Genomic DNA, 13,072 nt, shown 5'->3' with positions numbered 1-13,072 from the left:
TGTCCCTCAGACCGTTGGAAGGCCGGACTATAGTTGAAAAAAAACTATGAACAAATTCCTATGCACACTGCACATATCTTATTTTGAAGTAAAAAAGCAAAACGGGAACAAATACAATATTTGTATTTGCATGTGGCCCGCGGGCCGTAGTTTGAGGACCCAAGGACTCTGAGAGCCCAGAGAGCGGTGGGGCCACCACATGGCAGAAGCCCAGGTGGCTGTCCCCTAGCAAAGCCACGCTGGATAAAACCATAAAGAGCAAGAGATACAGCTTTCAATTATATTTAAGCCACTGAAATGTTAGGATTGTTTATTATTGCGATTAGCCTATCTTCTTATTATCTTCTTTAGCTTTAGCTCTCATGTAGGTTGAGTAGGGTAGCAGAGTATGCTAGTGTCTAGAACAAGCATGTCAAACTCGCGGCCCACGGGCCGCATGCAGCCCACAATGAATATTTTTGGGGCCCAGCCAATATAACGGTATGTAAAACGTTTTAATAAAAATTACATAACTTAATTTTTACAATATCCTGTTATACATCATTATTAATAACGAACTATAACATTTGCTAATGACTGATTACTATAATTGTGTTGCATTCATTTCCCTTACCATTTCTCTTCACTAATACACCGAATATTTTAGCAGCCGATTGCCACGTCATTAGTCTTGTACTGACTTGTTTGGTGTGTGCAACAGGGAATATTTCGCTTTCGGAGACCAAGAAAAATAGGTTTATTTGCACAGTTATGCAGTGTCTGGTAAGTTAATGTTCAAGAAAAAAATATTATTTTTATTAAAATGTTCTGTTATTTTATGTTAACGATCACTCATTTATTTCAGCCCTTTGTATTCAGCATGTCTCTATCAAAATATACCTATGTTTCTATGGAAATCGAAGCCTTTGTTTTTTTGCGGCCCACAGAAACTTAAACCTTGTTTATTTGGCCCGTGTCAGCCTTTGAGTTTGACATGCTTGTTCTAGAACAATGCCCCAATTGCAGAGGTTTAACAAAATAAAGGTCTTCTAGCCTGTAGCCCTGACTAACGCAGGTCAGCGATGGGAGCGGCTTGGCTCCATCCCGGGCTTTGAGTGGAGAGGGGCCACAGAATATGGGTGGCGATGTCACAGGGAGGCCTGCCATGGACCAAGACTTTTCACTATCTTTTCCTCCCGGCGCATGGAAGGATTGCATTTCTCGGTCTTTCTGAAGTTAGGTATTCAAGTTTTCTTTTTCTTTTTTTTTAATTGATTTTTTTACAGAGAGGAAGGGAGAGGGAGAGGGACAGAGAGTTAGGAACATCGATGAGAGAGAAACATCGATTCAGCTGCCTCCCGCACACTCCCCACCAGGGATGTGCCCGCAACCAAGGTACATGCCCTTGACCAGAATCGAACCTGGGACCCTTCAGTCCAAAGACCGACGCTCTATCCACTGAGCCAAACCGGTCAGGGCTCAAGCTTTGCCTTTAATCAAGGAAAGGTTTCAGGAGTCCGAGTCATTTCCAGGTGGAAGCTTTTGGGAAGCGATGCACCCTTCCCCGGTTCTCCCTCCCCCTAACTGTGATTGGTTGGTTTGGAGGAAGGCATTCTGACCTGCTCAGGCAAGGTGGCAGGCAGGTCTCGGAGCCCTGTCAGCGTCTGCAGCACGCCGTGTCGGTGAGAGACAGCCTCCGAGAATATGGTTTTTTATTAAGCACTTACTGTGGACCAGGCACTGTGCTACGTGAGCGAGCACTTCGTGTGTGAACTGCATAGCACAATGTCTGGCCCTAACAGGTTCTTACTAGTAATTAGTGTTAATTGTACTGTTATTCCAATTTTGTCTTAGAATTGTATGTATTCGCTCACATGGGTCCTGTGCCCTAGACTCTGGTCCAGAATGGATGTCACCAGGCGGGTGAGTATCTTGCTTATTTTTTTTCTCAAAAACATCTGAAAGTTTTCCTCGTTTGTGGCCCTGGAATGGGAAATGCAGGTTCCAGGGCCAGAGACAGCATGGCATAGAGCAGGGGTGGGGAGCCTTTCTTCTGCCCAGGGCCACTTGGATATTCATAACATCCTTCACCGGCCATACAAAGTTATCAACTTAAAAATTAGCCTGCCGTATGCGGTCAAACACTTAATTAACGCACCCCCAACGCCTGGGCAGGGCCAGACCACAGGATTTCTTGGGTCTTGTACGGCCGGGGGCAGGATGCTCCCCACCCCTGGTGTAGAGGAAAGGGAACTTGAACTAGAAGCCAAGATCAGTTTAGTTCAACACACATTTATTGAGCACCTTCTGTATGTACCAGGCGCCAGAAAAACAGAAAAGTGTGCGAGGGGACCCCTGGCCTCTAGGAGCTTAATTTCCACGCAGGTGGCCAACAAGTACACAAATACACAAAGCATGACACATGCAGTGATGAGAGAGTAAACAGGGAACAGGAGCGCCACATGGCCTGTTCCAGCTCTGCCACTGGCTGTGTGACCTTGGACGTGTCACTTAACCTCTCTGGGCCTCATGGGGTCGATCATGTCTAACCCCTGAAATCCTAACGTCCATGATTCTCGAAACCCTATTAGGTAGGCAGGGCAGGCATGATTCTAGTTGACAGAGGCGAAGCCTGGGGTCAGAGAGGTTCGGCACAGTGGGCTGACCTCCACAACTGCTTGTTGGGACGAGCTGGCCCTGACTGGCCCAGGGCAGGGCTTGGGAGCCAGGCCCAGTGTGTGTCCACTCCCCGCTGCCTTAGCAGAGAGGTGGGATCTCGGGTGGGGTGGCAGGGGGCTTCCTGGATGCCCGTTTCAATCTCATACTCCGAGCCTGGAGCTGGCTAGAGCAGAAAGGGGAGAGAGGCAGCTGCCTCCTTCCCCTCCCCCCACCTGCTGTCAGCTCTCAGCGGGCAGTGGCCATTTCTAGAAACCAGGTCTCGGCTGTGATGTTAATTAGGGCTCTATCCCGGGGGTCACAGGGACCTTCAGCAGCCAGCCCCTCCCTGATGGAAACTCCCCAAACCTGGTCCCCCTCGCAGCCGGCTCCTCATGAGGCTGCGTGAATGAGGCAAAGGACATTTTGGAGACTGGGGCAGCCCTCCCTCGGTGCCCCTGTGCTTCCGGGCCACCCCCACCCCGCCCACCCAGCGTGCGCATGAGCCTGTCTGATTGAAGCAGAACAAGGTCAAGAGTCCGTCTCCGCCGCGCCTCCAAAAACCATGCCATGCCATGCCCACCAAGGCCAAACTCGAGTCTTCTGACGCTGGGCCCGCGCTCTCGCACCGTGGGAAAGTTGGTGACGCTGTGTACACTGTCACGGACAGTCATCTTCGAGGGCGCGTCTGTACATCCCAGAGGCCAGGGCGCACACAGCCTGCTCCCGGGCTTTATAATCAGGTGCAGGAGGGTCAGGTGACAGGAGGAGACGTCACGGAGGGCAAGGTGACAGGCGCCGTGGGAAGGCTCCGTGTGAAGAGCTGGGGGTGCTGGGGAGAGGGCGTGGTCCGTCGGGGCTGCTGCGTCCCGGCGGCCTGGCAGGGAGGCTGGCGCTGGGCCCTGAGGAGACACGTAGTCATCACTAGCAACCCCCACTCTGGGCCGCGGACATCTCCCCAGGGCGCCCTTCTCCATCGTGGGCTCACAGGGACCCCCCTCCCTCCTCAGAGCGGGCTGGCTGGGCAGGGACACTCGTGCCATCCAAGTGCCTCCCCAGGAGCCCTGTGGGGATGGTCCGGGCTCTGCCCCTGCCCCCACCACCTCCGAGCTGTGTGTGAGCCGGTCCTTTTCCTCTCTGAGCCGTCTCCTCCGGGAGGGTGCGGACCTTGCAGGGTGTGGATTAACTAAGCAAACGCTAGAAACTCGTTAGCACAGCACCAAACGCCACCACCCCAACGTGTCCTCCTTAAAAAGCCCTCCCTGTCACCCCCCATCTTCCCAAGGGACGTCTGCCTGCTCCAGCCTCCCCAGGCGCCCTGCCGGCTCCAAGGGACTGGGCTCTGGGTTCAAATGGGCCGAGGAAGGAGGGGCTCCGCGCTGAGCTTACTCGGTGCTTCCCCCCGTGGCCGCCAGGAGCACAGCACCCGGCTCCCGCCCAGCAAACCCGGTGGACTCGCGGGGAGGGTAGTGGGGGCGCTGGGCTGGTTACAGCCCTTGGCGGGTTGTCTATTTCTGGACGGGCCACGCCAGGGTTTGGTTTTGTTTCTGCCTTGTGTTTCCTCCCCCCTGGTAGGAACCAGAGAGGAAAACTTACAACACCGGTGAGCGGAGTCAGGGCTCCTTTTCCTAAACTGATTAGAACTGTCGTGTGGTCCCAGGACAAACCCAAGGTCAGGAGAACCTAGTCACCAGGTGCCTCCAAAGCTGGAGCAGGCCTTGCAGAGTGGAATCGCCAGGGTCCGCGGCCCCTGCCCCACGGCCTCCTTCCCAGCCCTCCTGTTGCCGGTTCCTCCTGCCTGAGCCCCAGCGCAGGACGAGGTCACTCAACTCGGCGCGTCCTGCTGGCCTTGGGCCTGCCCGGGTATAGCTTTGTCCCTGTGGCCTTGCCTGCCTCGGGCGTTTCAGTGAGAATTAAATGAGGTGCCTCGTGGAAAGCAAGGCACTAGGCTTTTGAGCCTCGCTGTCTTTGAGGGGAGGGCACTGAGACCCCGGACCTGAGCACGACTGAGGTGAGCGTGAGAGGACCCCCCCCTCCCCGCAGGATCAGCTGGCCAGTCCTCAGCCTGAGCCTGCAGCCCCTCAACACGTCCCGGCAGGCGCTGGGAGGGGTGGGCTTCCTGCTTCCCCCACAGGCCCACCACCGCCCTGAATTCCCTTAACCTCGTATTGTACACCCAGTCCCCCTCTGGCGCCCCAATAATGACAAGTACAGAACCACAGAATACCCATGTTTTACTAGAAAGCATGCAGAGGCCAGCAAAACCAAGTTGACAGCGTTGTCTGAAACCCAGCAGTGAAGGACTGAGCGGAGCAGAGCTGGACCTGGTTTCCCCTGAGCTATTTTCTGAAAATGGGCCAGGACCCAGTTCACACAGGCAGCTCCCAGGCAGCCGCCCACGTGACGCCAGCCGGGGGCACCGAGAGGTGGCTGGGGCGGCCTGGGCCCCACGGCCAGCTGCTCTACTCCCCGGGGGGGGGGGGGTGGACGGGGGGGGCACTGGTGCACCTGCCACCCCCCCTCATCCCCTCTGCCTCCCCCCGCCACCCCCCAGGCAGACCAAGGGCCCTGGGAAGGGGCCACAGGACCTGCACAAACTCGGATCAGGCCCAACACAAACATATCTCTACCCCGTGGCTAATCCTCCCCGAGGCAGCATAAACCGTCCCTGGGCTACGTTCCAGAACATTCCGTTTCCTCTGCTCCCAGTGTGCTCCCTGGGGGATAAAGCTGTTGATCCCCGTGCCTGGCGTGGTGTCTGGCGCGTGGTGGGTGTGAATAACGCTCCTCGTGTTGAGCTGAACAGTAACGAGGAGCCAGAGGGAGCCCCCCCGCCCCTAAGAACAACTCGGGGCCTGCAGAGCGAAGCGGTGCCCTGAGGCCGCACTGCTTCTGCCCTCAGGTCCCTGCCACCCGCCAAGCTAGGTCAAGTGGGCTTGACGTGCCCCCTCCCACGGGCACCCAGAGCCCTGGAGCCAACAGCAGCCGACTCCTCTGGATGCCAGTCATCTCTTATTCCATCGGAGCCGCCATGCAGCAGGGCCCCCGGAGCAGCGGCCGAACAAGGCGAGGAGGACGGGTGTGCGGGACCCAGGCCAGGAAAGCCCTGCCTCCCAGCCTCCCCAGCAGCCACGAGAGAAATGACCTGGGGGCGTGGGGAGGGAGCTACGCAGTGTGTCAGTGCCAGGGCCGCCGGAGGAAGGACGGTTCCAGGATGGGGCGGGGAGGGGGGCTGGTTAGGTGCTAACGGTGGGCTCTGTGCTTGTGTTTTGGGGGGACGGGCCCTACCCTCCTGAGCCCATGGGATTCACCTGCTGAGCCACAGGACCTGCCTGGGGCCAAGGAGACCAGGGCTCATGGGCCTGGGAGAGGGTCCTGGGCGGAGCCTGGGGCGGGTGGGCCTGGCCTGACCCACCTCACGTGTAGGCCATCTTGCTGCACACCCAGGGCCGCGTCATCAGACACTCCGTCGACACCAGCCTGGTGGGCTCCACGAAGACGCACTCCCCCAGGCCCGCGATGGTGAATCTGTGGCCAGGAGAGAAGACCCGCGCTCAACCTGTGGTGTCTGCCCCGCCCCGACCACCTCCCAGGACATCCGGCCCCAAGACCTTCCTAACGGGCTTCCCACTGCCTCCCTGCTCCCGGCACCGGCTCCAGCCCCCCGCCCCCCACCCCCCAGACACCGGTGTCTGTCTGTCCCCAGCCCCCAGGTCAGCTCCTGAACAGGGTCCCCTGGCACAGAAGAGCCGGGGGGAGAGGAGCTGACTTAAAGGACCTCACAGGTCGGGGGGGACCCCAGTCACTGCAATGTTTAACTCTGGGGCTGCTGCCCAGGAAACCGGACGTCATCCATGGGCCTGTTCTCCTCGCCGGAAATGGGTCCTCCATGGTCCACGGTTTCTTCTGTTCACCCTGACCTGAGCCCCTGCAAGCCTGGAGCTGGGGTCCCGCAAGAGCTGGTGTTAGGACCCCGAGAGGGAGCGTGGGGGCAGGACCACCTCAGTGTCAGGGAAACACGCCCCCAAGGCCCATGGCTGCCAGGTGGTCAGCATGTGGGGTCCCATCTCCAGGGCTCTCCCAGCCTCTGGGAGCAGGAAGCTTCCAGAAGGGGTAAGTGGACAAAGTGTAAGACTTCTCAGCAGTGCTAGGAGCTGATCTGAGATGGGAGCGGGAAAGGGAAGGAGGGGAAAAGGAAGAGGTGGTGAGGAGAGGCAGGTGCAGCCATGGAGGGGACGGGCAGGAACTGTCAGCCGGCTGCTTGCCCCTGGAGGCTGCTGGGACGGAGGGGAACCTCCTCGGCCTCCGCCTCCGCGGGAAGGAGGCTGGGGGCCTGGGGGCAGGAGTGGTCCTCAGCAGCAGTGCCCGCCCCCCACCTCCTCGCGGCCTGTTCCTCCAGCCATAAGGTCTGGACTGAAAGCCGGGGTTCAGTCTCTCATTCCCTGCACTTCTCTAACCTCGACGGCCCCCCCACACCTGTCACCACCCTCATTGCCCCAATCATACACCCCATCACCCCACAAACCAGTGCCTGGCGCCTCGCCCTTCACACCTCACTCCCACACGTGGGTCTCATAGATAATACACCACCCACACCCCAGCAGGGTCCCTAACGCTCACAGTGTCAGTGTTTGGGTGGCATGTGGCTTCCCCGAGCAGAGGCCCCTCTCCACCCTCCCTGTGGCCAGGTGTGGTGTGCCCTGGCCAGCACAGGGGGACGTCCAGGCATGGACCCCTCCTCCCTCCCACAGGGCTGATCCGCACAGCCCTGCGCACAGGCCCTGCAGACAAGGGAGTCACAGGGTGGCAGCAGGAGGCGCGATGGAGCAGAGCGATGTCGTTAAGGGGCTGTCACACCCGCTGAACCTCGGGGAGCTCTACTAGCACAGCACCGGGCGGTCCCCTCGGGAGGTGCGGGGCAGTGAGGCCCTGCCCGGGCTCGGCTCAGGGCAGAGGGCGAAGACGAAGCCTCAGCTCACGTGTCGGGGTCAAAGGGTTCCCCGTTGACCCAGTGGAACTCGTCCCCGACTCTGCGAAGGCCAATCCAGGGCTCCCTCCGCGTGAACTTGAACATAAATTCCTGCACCAAGGAAAGAGGAAGGCTCAGTCAGGTGTGGTCACCTGACTGCTCAGGGCTCCCAAGATATACAGACGCCGAGCGGGCGCCTAACTGCACCCAGAGGTGAGGCCTAGGGTCAGAGCGTGCCCTGCACTCACACTGACCGCCCAGCCGCCGCCTGCAGTGGCCCCTCGGGGACCCGGCTCTGGGGCCTGCCCCCGGCCCAGGAACCCTGGCACAAGGTTGGTGCCCTGGCTCAGCGGCCCAGGTGCCAGCTCCCCGAGTCGCAGGAAGCCGGGCTCGCCCAGCCCACTTCGCAGGCACCTGGGACAACCTCAGCGCCCAGGCCCATCGTCCCTCTGCCTGCATCCTCTGGCCTTTCCCTGAAGAAGGGGCTGCTATTCCGTGCGTCAGAGACAGACAAGGGATTGTTAGGTTCTCTGCCTTCCGCATCCCCCCACACCCTGCACCCCCGCACCCTGCACCCGCATCCCCGCACCACTGCACCCGCATCCCCACACCACTGCACCCGCACCCCCACACCCTGCACCCGCATCCCCACCCCCTGCATCCGCATCCCCACCCCCTGCATCCGCATCCCCACACCATTGCACCCGCACCCTGCACCCGCACCCCTGCACCCTGCACCCGCATCCCCGCACCCTGCACCCGCACCCCCACACCCTGCACCCGCATCCCCACCCCTGCACCCGCACCCCCACACCCTGCACCCGCACCCCCACACCCTGCACCCGCATCCCCACCCCCTGCACCCGCACCCCCACACCCTGCACCCGCATCCCCACACCCTGCACCCGCATCCCCACCCCCTGCACCCGCACCCCCACCCTGCACCCGCACCCCCACACCCTGCACCCGCATCCCCACCCCCTGCACCCGCACCCCCACCCCCTGCACCCGCATCCCCACCCCCTGCACCCGCATCCCCACCCCCTGCACCCGCACCCCCACCCCCTGCACCCGCATCCCCACACCCTGCACCCGCATCCCCACACCCTGCACCCGTCTCCAGCACAGCCCACAGACACCCTGTTTCTCCCACGTGTCTGTGGATAAAACCGTGTTGGAGGTGACACAAGGCTCAGGTCCCAGTTGGACTAGGAGACGCGATGTGATTTCTTAGGGGCACTGGTCACTTGTCATTCCCACGTGACAATACCGAGCTGAGCTCAGCAACCCAGCCTGCGGCGACATAGCTGGCCTTGACCACAGCCGTGGACACGCCATCCCTGGGCCTGCAGGCCCTGAGGGGCCCACCTGCACACGCTGGCTGTGCGGCGGCTGGGGGGCGGGGCTCTGGAAACACGTCACCGAGTCCCAGGGCGGGGTCCCCGAGGGCCCCCCCCACCCAGCGCTCACCAGCTCCTTGGGGCTCTGAATCACGGCCAGCGCCGCCTCGTGGGTGTGGCAGTACTGCCGGCCGGTGTTCCAGTCCCTCGGCTCCTCGGAGAAGAAGTAGCACTTCCTGCCGTAGAGCAGCCAGTCCTCCGGGCAGGGAGCCTCACACTTGATGCAGCCCTTGGAAGCTGGGGGAAGAGAGGGTCAGCATCACAGCGCGCCCGGCCCACATAACCCCCGCGGCTCCCCCCACCAGCCCCGCCTGGTGCCCCGCACGGACATGGCTCAGGTGAGCACCTCACAGCGCCTGGCAGGGAGAAGGTGGGTGGCTAAATGCAGCAGAAAGAGGAATTTGGGAGGTCTGCGGGACACGGGGCGGGGGGGTGGGGGTGGGGGGCTAACCCAGGTTAGCTCCTGGGTTAAGACCACCTCTCTCTCTCTGACCTCTTCAGGGCATGGGACCCCAGACACTCCGATTCAGAAGGGACGCGGAGGCCACGGAAGCGTCCTCTCTCCAGCCTGGGTGGCACCCGCCCGCGGGCTGGGGGGGGGGGGGGGGGCCTGGCCAGGCCCCATTAGCTAACGAGGCAGCCCTTCCCCACTGAGTGCTGGAAGCGTTTCTCCGGTTCTGAGTGCCCACCTGCCCTCCTGTGACCTAGACCTGCTGGCCTGTGATCTGCCTCTGGGGTGGCCCAGAGCAAAGCCGTCGCCGTCGAGCGCCCACTTGAAGGGCAGCAGCCTCCCTCTCGAGGCTTAGACATGGCCTCTCCTCCAGACCCTTCTCCATCCTGCCTGGCTCACCATGTCACAGCGCGGCCTCCCATCAGACAGGAAGCTCGGATGGGCCCCGCCCCCAGCCACAGCGATCACAGATCACCACGCTGCCTTCCAGCTGCTGTGGGCTCCCGGCCTGCAGACCGAGTCAGAGAGGAGTCTGCGGGCGTGTGCACACGCGCGCACTGTTCTGGGAAGGAAGCCCAGAGCGTCCGTCAGTCTCAAAGGGCCTCCTTGCCAAGAGGAATGAAGCCATGCGCTGATCGTTTTCATATGATCTCTCTCCAAGTGGGGTCTCCCCAGTGGCCAGAACACGTATAAATCAATTTCAAACCCAAATGAAGGGTCTTACATGTATTTCTCCCACGTTTATCTCATTCATGTTGGCTCCTCTGAGTTTTTAAAGATACACATTAATCTTGATTTTTTTTTCTCTTCTGTCACATTCAACATCCCTCTTTGGACTGTATCACCTACACATTCTATAAGCATATATTTTGTTTTCATACAAGTGATTGATGAAATGTAGACCGGACAGAGCCAAGACAGGCCGATGGCGCTCCAGTAACCAGCGCGCACTGCACGCCTGCTCCGCGCTGCAGGTCCCCTCGGGACTACTGGCCCTGGTGTGGCTGCATGTCTGCTGCCTTCCCACAAGGATCTCTGAGACCTCCTCGCTGAAACCACACTCTGCTGCTTTACACATTCCCCCGACCCCCCAGCAAGACAAGAGGAGCCTGATTTAATTTGCAGTAACGATTCCAGGTGAACCAAGCTGCCGCCAGCGGTCACCAGGCTCTTCTCTAAACACACCTCCCTGCTTACCGTGCACACCTGGAGGTGAGGGTTTGCTAAGGGCTGGTGTTATCAGTGGCTTTTTTGCCCACTTGGAGGTGCCCACCTCTGGCTTTATGGTGCGTCTCAAAGATTAAAGACAAATCACTTTGCAAACCCTTCGGGCCCCACGACATACGTTGCCTTGAGTCCATTAAAAGCAGCCAAATTCCCTGGTGGCTGCCCATAGTGACAGGGCCTGGTCTTCATCCCTGCCCTCTCAGGCCCACGCAGCCCTCCTGTGGCTCAGGCCCCACCCCCTGGGCTGTTCTGTTCCCTCTGCCTCCTGGAGGGAGGCCCCATTCATTCATCAGGGTCTGGCACCCGTGTTTCCCCCTCTGGGAACCCCCTCACCCCAACCCCCCCACCCCACCCCCCCCACCCCCCGCAGGAACACCGCTATATTTGCACAAGGGAGATAACATCTTTTTTTTTTAATCCCTAGTACTTCGCCCAGGGCCTAGCACACAGCAGGCTCTATGAATGGCCTGTGAATGAATGAATGTGATCTTTAATGGCCCTTGTCCCAAACTCATCTCCAAGAAGCACTGCCTGCCTAACCCCTCTGGAGTTCGCTCTGAGTCCTCACAGCATCTCCACTTTCCCACATCACTTAGTAAAGGGGACTTGTAGAGTCGATGTGTGAAACGAGTATTTTAAGCTAAAGTCACCTCTGGAACTAACACTGGGTTTGCTATTTACTTTGTCCCCCAGAGAATTCGTGGTACGCCAGGAACTTCTGTTGACCTACTTAGACACGCTTCTGAGGAGGTGGTACACTGAACCGCATAAATGCCCCGACATCCATGCTCACCCAAGATGCTCATCACCACCAGGATGGCGAACAGGAGGACGGCAATGGCTCCGAGCAGGAGGCGGGTGGTGGTGTCTGAGGAGAAGAAAAAGGGTTCAATTCCAGGCCACCCACTCACCACCAATCGCCACAGCCAGCCCCACGTCCCAGGAGTGAGGAACTCGGGTGGGGCCAGCCATCTGGGCGGTCACACGCGCTCCTGGGGATTCTGATCTCACTCAGGCCTGAGAGGGGCTGTTCCAGAGCCCAGCCCTGACTCCCGCGTTCCCCTGCGGGATCGCCCTCCCTCCAGAGCTCCGCACCTGAACTCCTCTGTGGCCCGAAGAGTTTTTTTTGTGTGTGTGTTTTTTAACATATTTTTATTGATTGCAGAGAGGAAGGGAGAGAGAGAGAGAGAGAGAGAGAGAGAGAGAGAGAAACATTAATGATGACAGAGAATCATCAATTGGCTGCCTCCAGCACACTCCCAACTGGGGATAGAGCCCGCAACCTGGGCATGTGCCCTAACTGGAAATCGAACCGTGACTTTCTGATTCATAGGTCAATAGAGCTTTCTAATCTTTAATTTCTTGCTGTTTCTCTATGTCCCTGTTCAGCCACACAGACTCATTGAAATGACCCAGCCCACCCTCCCAGCCCTGCGGCTGGGTCTTTGCTCCCAAAGTAAAGCGAGGTCTTGAAATCTGCCCACATCTACCCTCTTTTTCTTAAAAAAAATATATGTTTTTATTGATTCCAGGGAGAGAAACATCGATGAGAGAGAAACATGGATGGGGCTGCCTCCTGCACACCCCCACTGGGGATTGAACCCACAACCAGGGCATGTGCCCTGAGGGGGAATTGAACCAGAGACCTCTTGGTTTATCGGTCGACACTCAACCACTGAGCCACACTGGCCGAGCATACACCTTCCGCCCGCTTTATATATATATATTTTTTTTTTTTTAATTAATTTTTTACAGAGAAGAATGGACAGGGATAGAGAGTTAGAAACATCAGCTGCCTCCTGCACACTCCCTACCGGGTATGTGCCCGCAACCAAGGTACATGCCCTTGACCAGAATCGAACCTGGGACCCTTGAGTCTGCAGGCCGACGCTCTATCCACTGAGCAAAACTGGCCAGGGCCTTCCGCCCTCTTGACAAAACCTTTCCTGATCCTCTGGCTTCTCCCTTTAAAACATTTTTGGTTTTTTTGTTTTTTTTACCACTTAAATTTTTCTTTTATATTTAATGAAAGAAACATTTTAGACTTTAAACATAGGGTCTTTTAAAGTTTATTTATTGTGATAAAACATACATAACATAAAAAATTCCATTTTAACAATTTTTAAGTGTACAATTAGTGGCATTAATTGCATAGCCAATAGTGTGCAACCATCCACACTGTCCGTTTGCAAAAGTTTTCCATCACCACAAACAGAAACTCTACCAATTAAGCATTAACTCCCCATTCCCACCACCCCCAGAGCCTGGTAACCTCTAACCTACTTTCCATCTCTGAAGTTGGCTATTCTAGATATTTCATTTAAGTAGAAACATACAATATTTGTTCTTTTGTGTCTGACTTATTTCATTTAATACTGCATAATGATTTCA

The 13,072-nt window shown here is 57.8% G+C and overlaps 1 protein-coding gene across 3 annotated transcripts in view; it reads right to left on the bottom strand.

Moving 5' to 3' along the window:
- Positions 1 to 2,251: 2,251 nt before the first annotated feature.
- The window catches only part of CLEC2L (C-type lectin domain family 2 member L), an 18,795-nt gene continuing 7,974 nt past the window's right edge, over positions 2,252 to 13,072 (bottom strand). Inside the window, exons 2-6 of one of the 3 annotated variants that reach the window (XR_009454724.1) lie at positions 11,412 to 11,549; positions 9,074 to 9,240; positions 7,614 to 7,714; positions 5,946 to 6,162; positions 2,252 to 3,536 (exon numbers count right to left, since the gene is read on the bottom strand). Coding sequence is in view for 2 of the 3 variants with exons in the window: in XM_059711946.1 (XP_059567929.1) it covers positions 6,051 to 6,162; positions 7,614 to 7,714; positions 9,074 to 9,240; positions 11,412 to 11,549 (518 nt within the window). In the remaining variant the exon portion in view is untranslated. The remainder of the gene's footprint in view (positions 3,537 to 5,945; positions 6,163 to 7,613; positions 7,715 to 9,073; positions 9,241 to 11,411; positions 11,550 to 13,072) is intronic. The other 2 variants (XM_059711946.1, XM_059711947.1) reach the window with 2 other exon arrangements.

Source organism: Myotis daubentonii, chromosome 10 (genome assembly GCF_963259705.1).
Source record: "Myotis daubentonii chromosome 10, mMyoDau2.1, whole genome shotgun sequence".
Taxonomy (NCBI): Eukaryota; Metazoa; Chordata; class Mammalia; order Chiroptera; family Vespertilionidae; genus Myotis; species Myotis daubentonii.
This window is presented reverse-complemented; position numbering and strand designations above follow the sequence as displayed.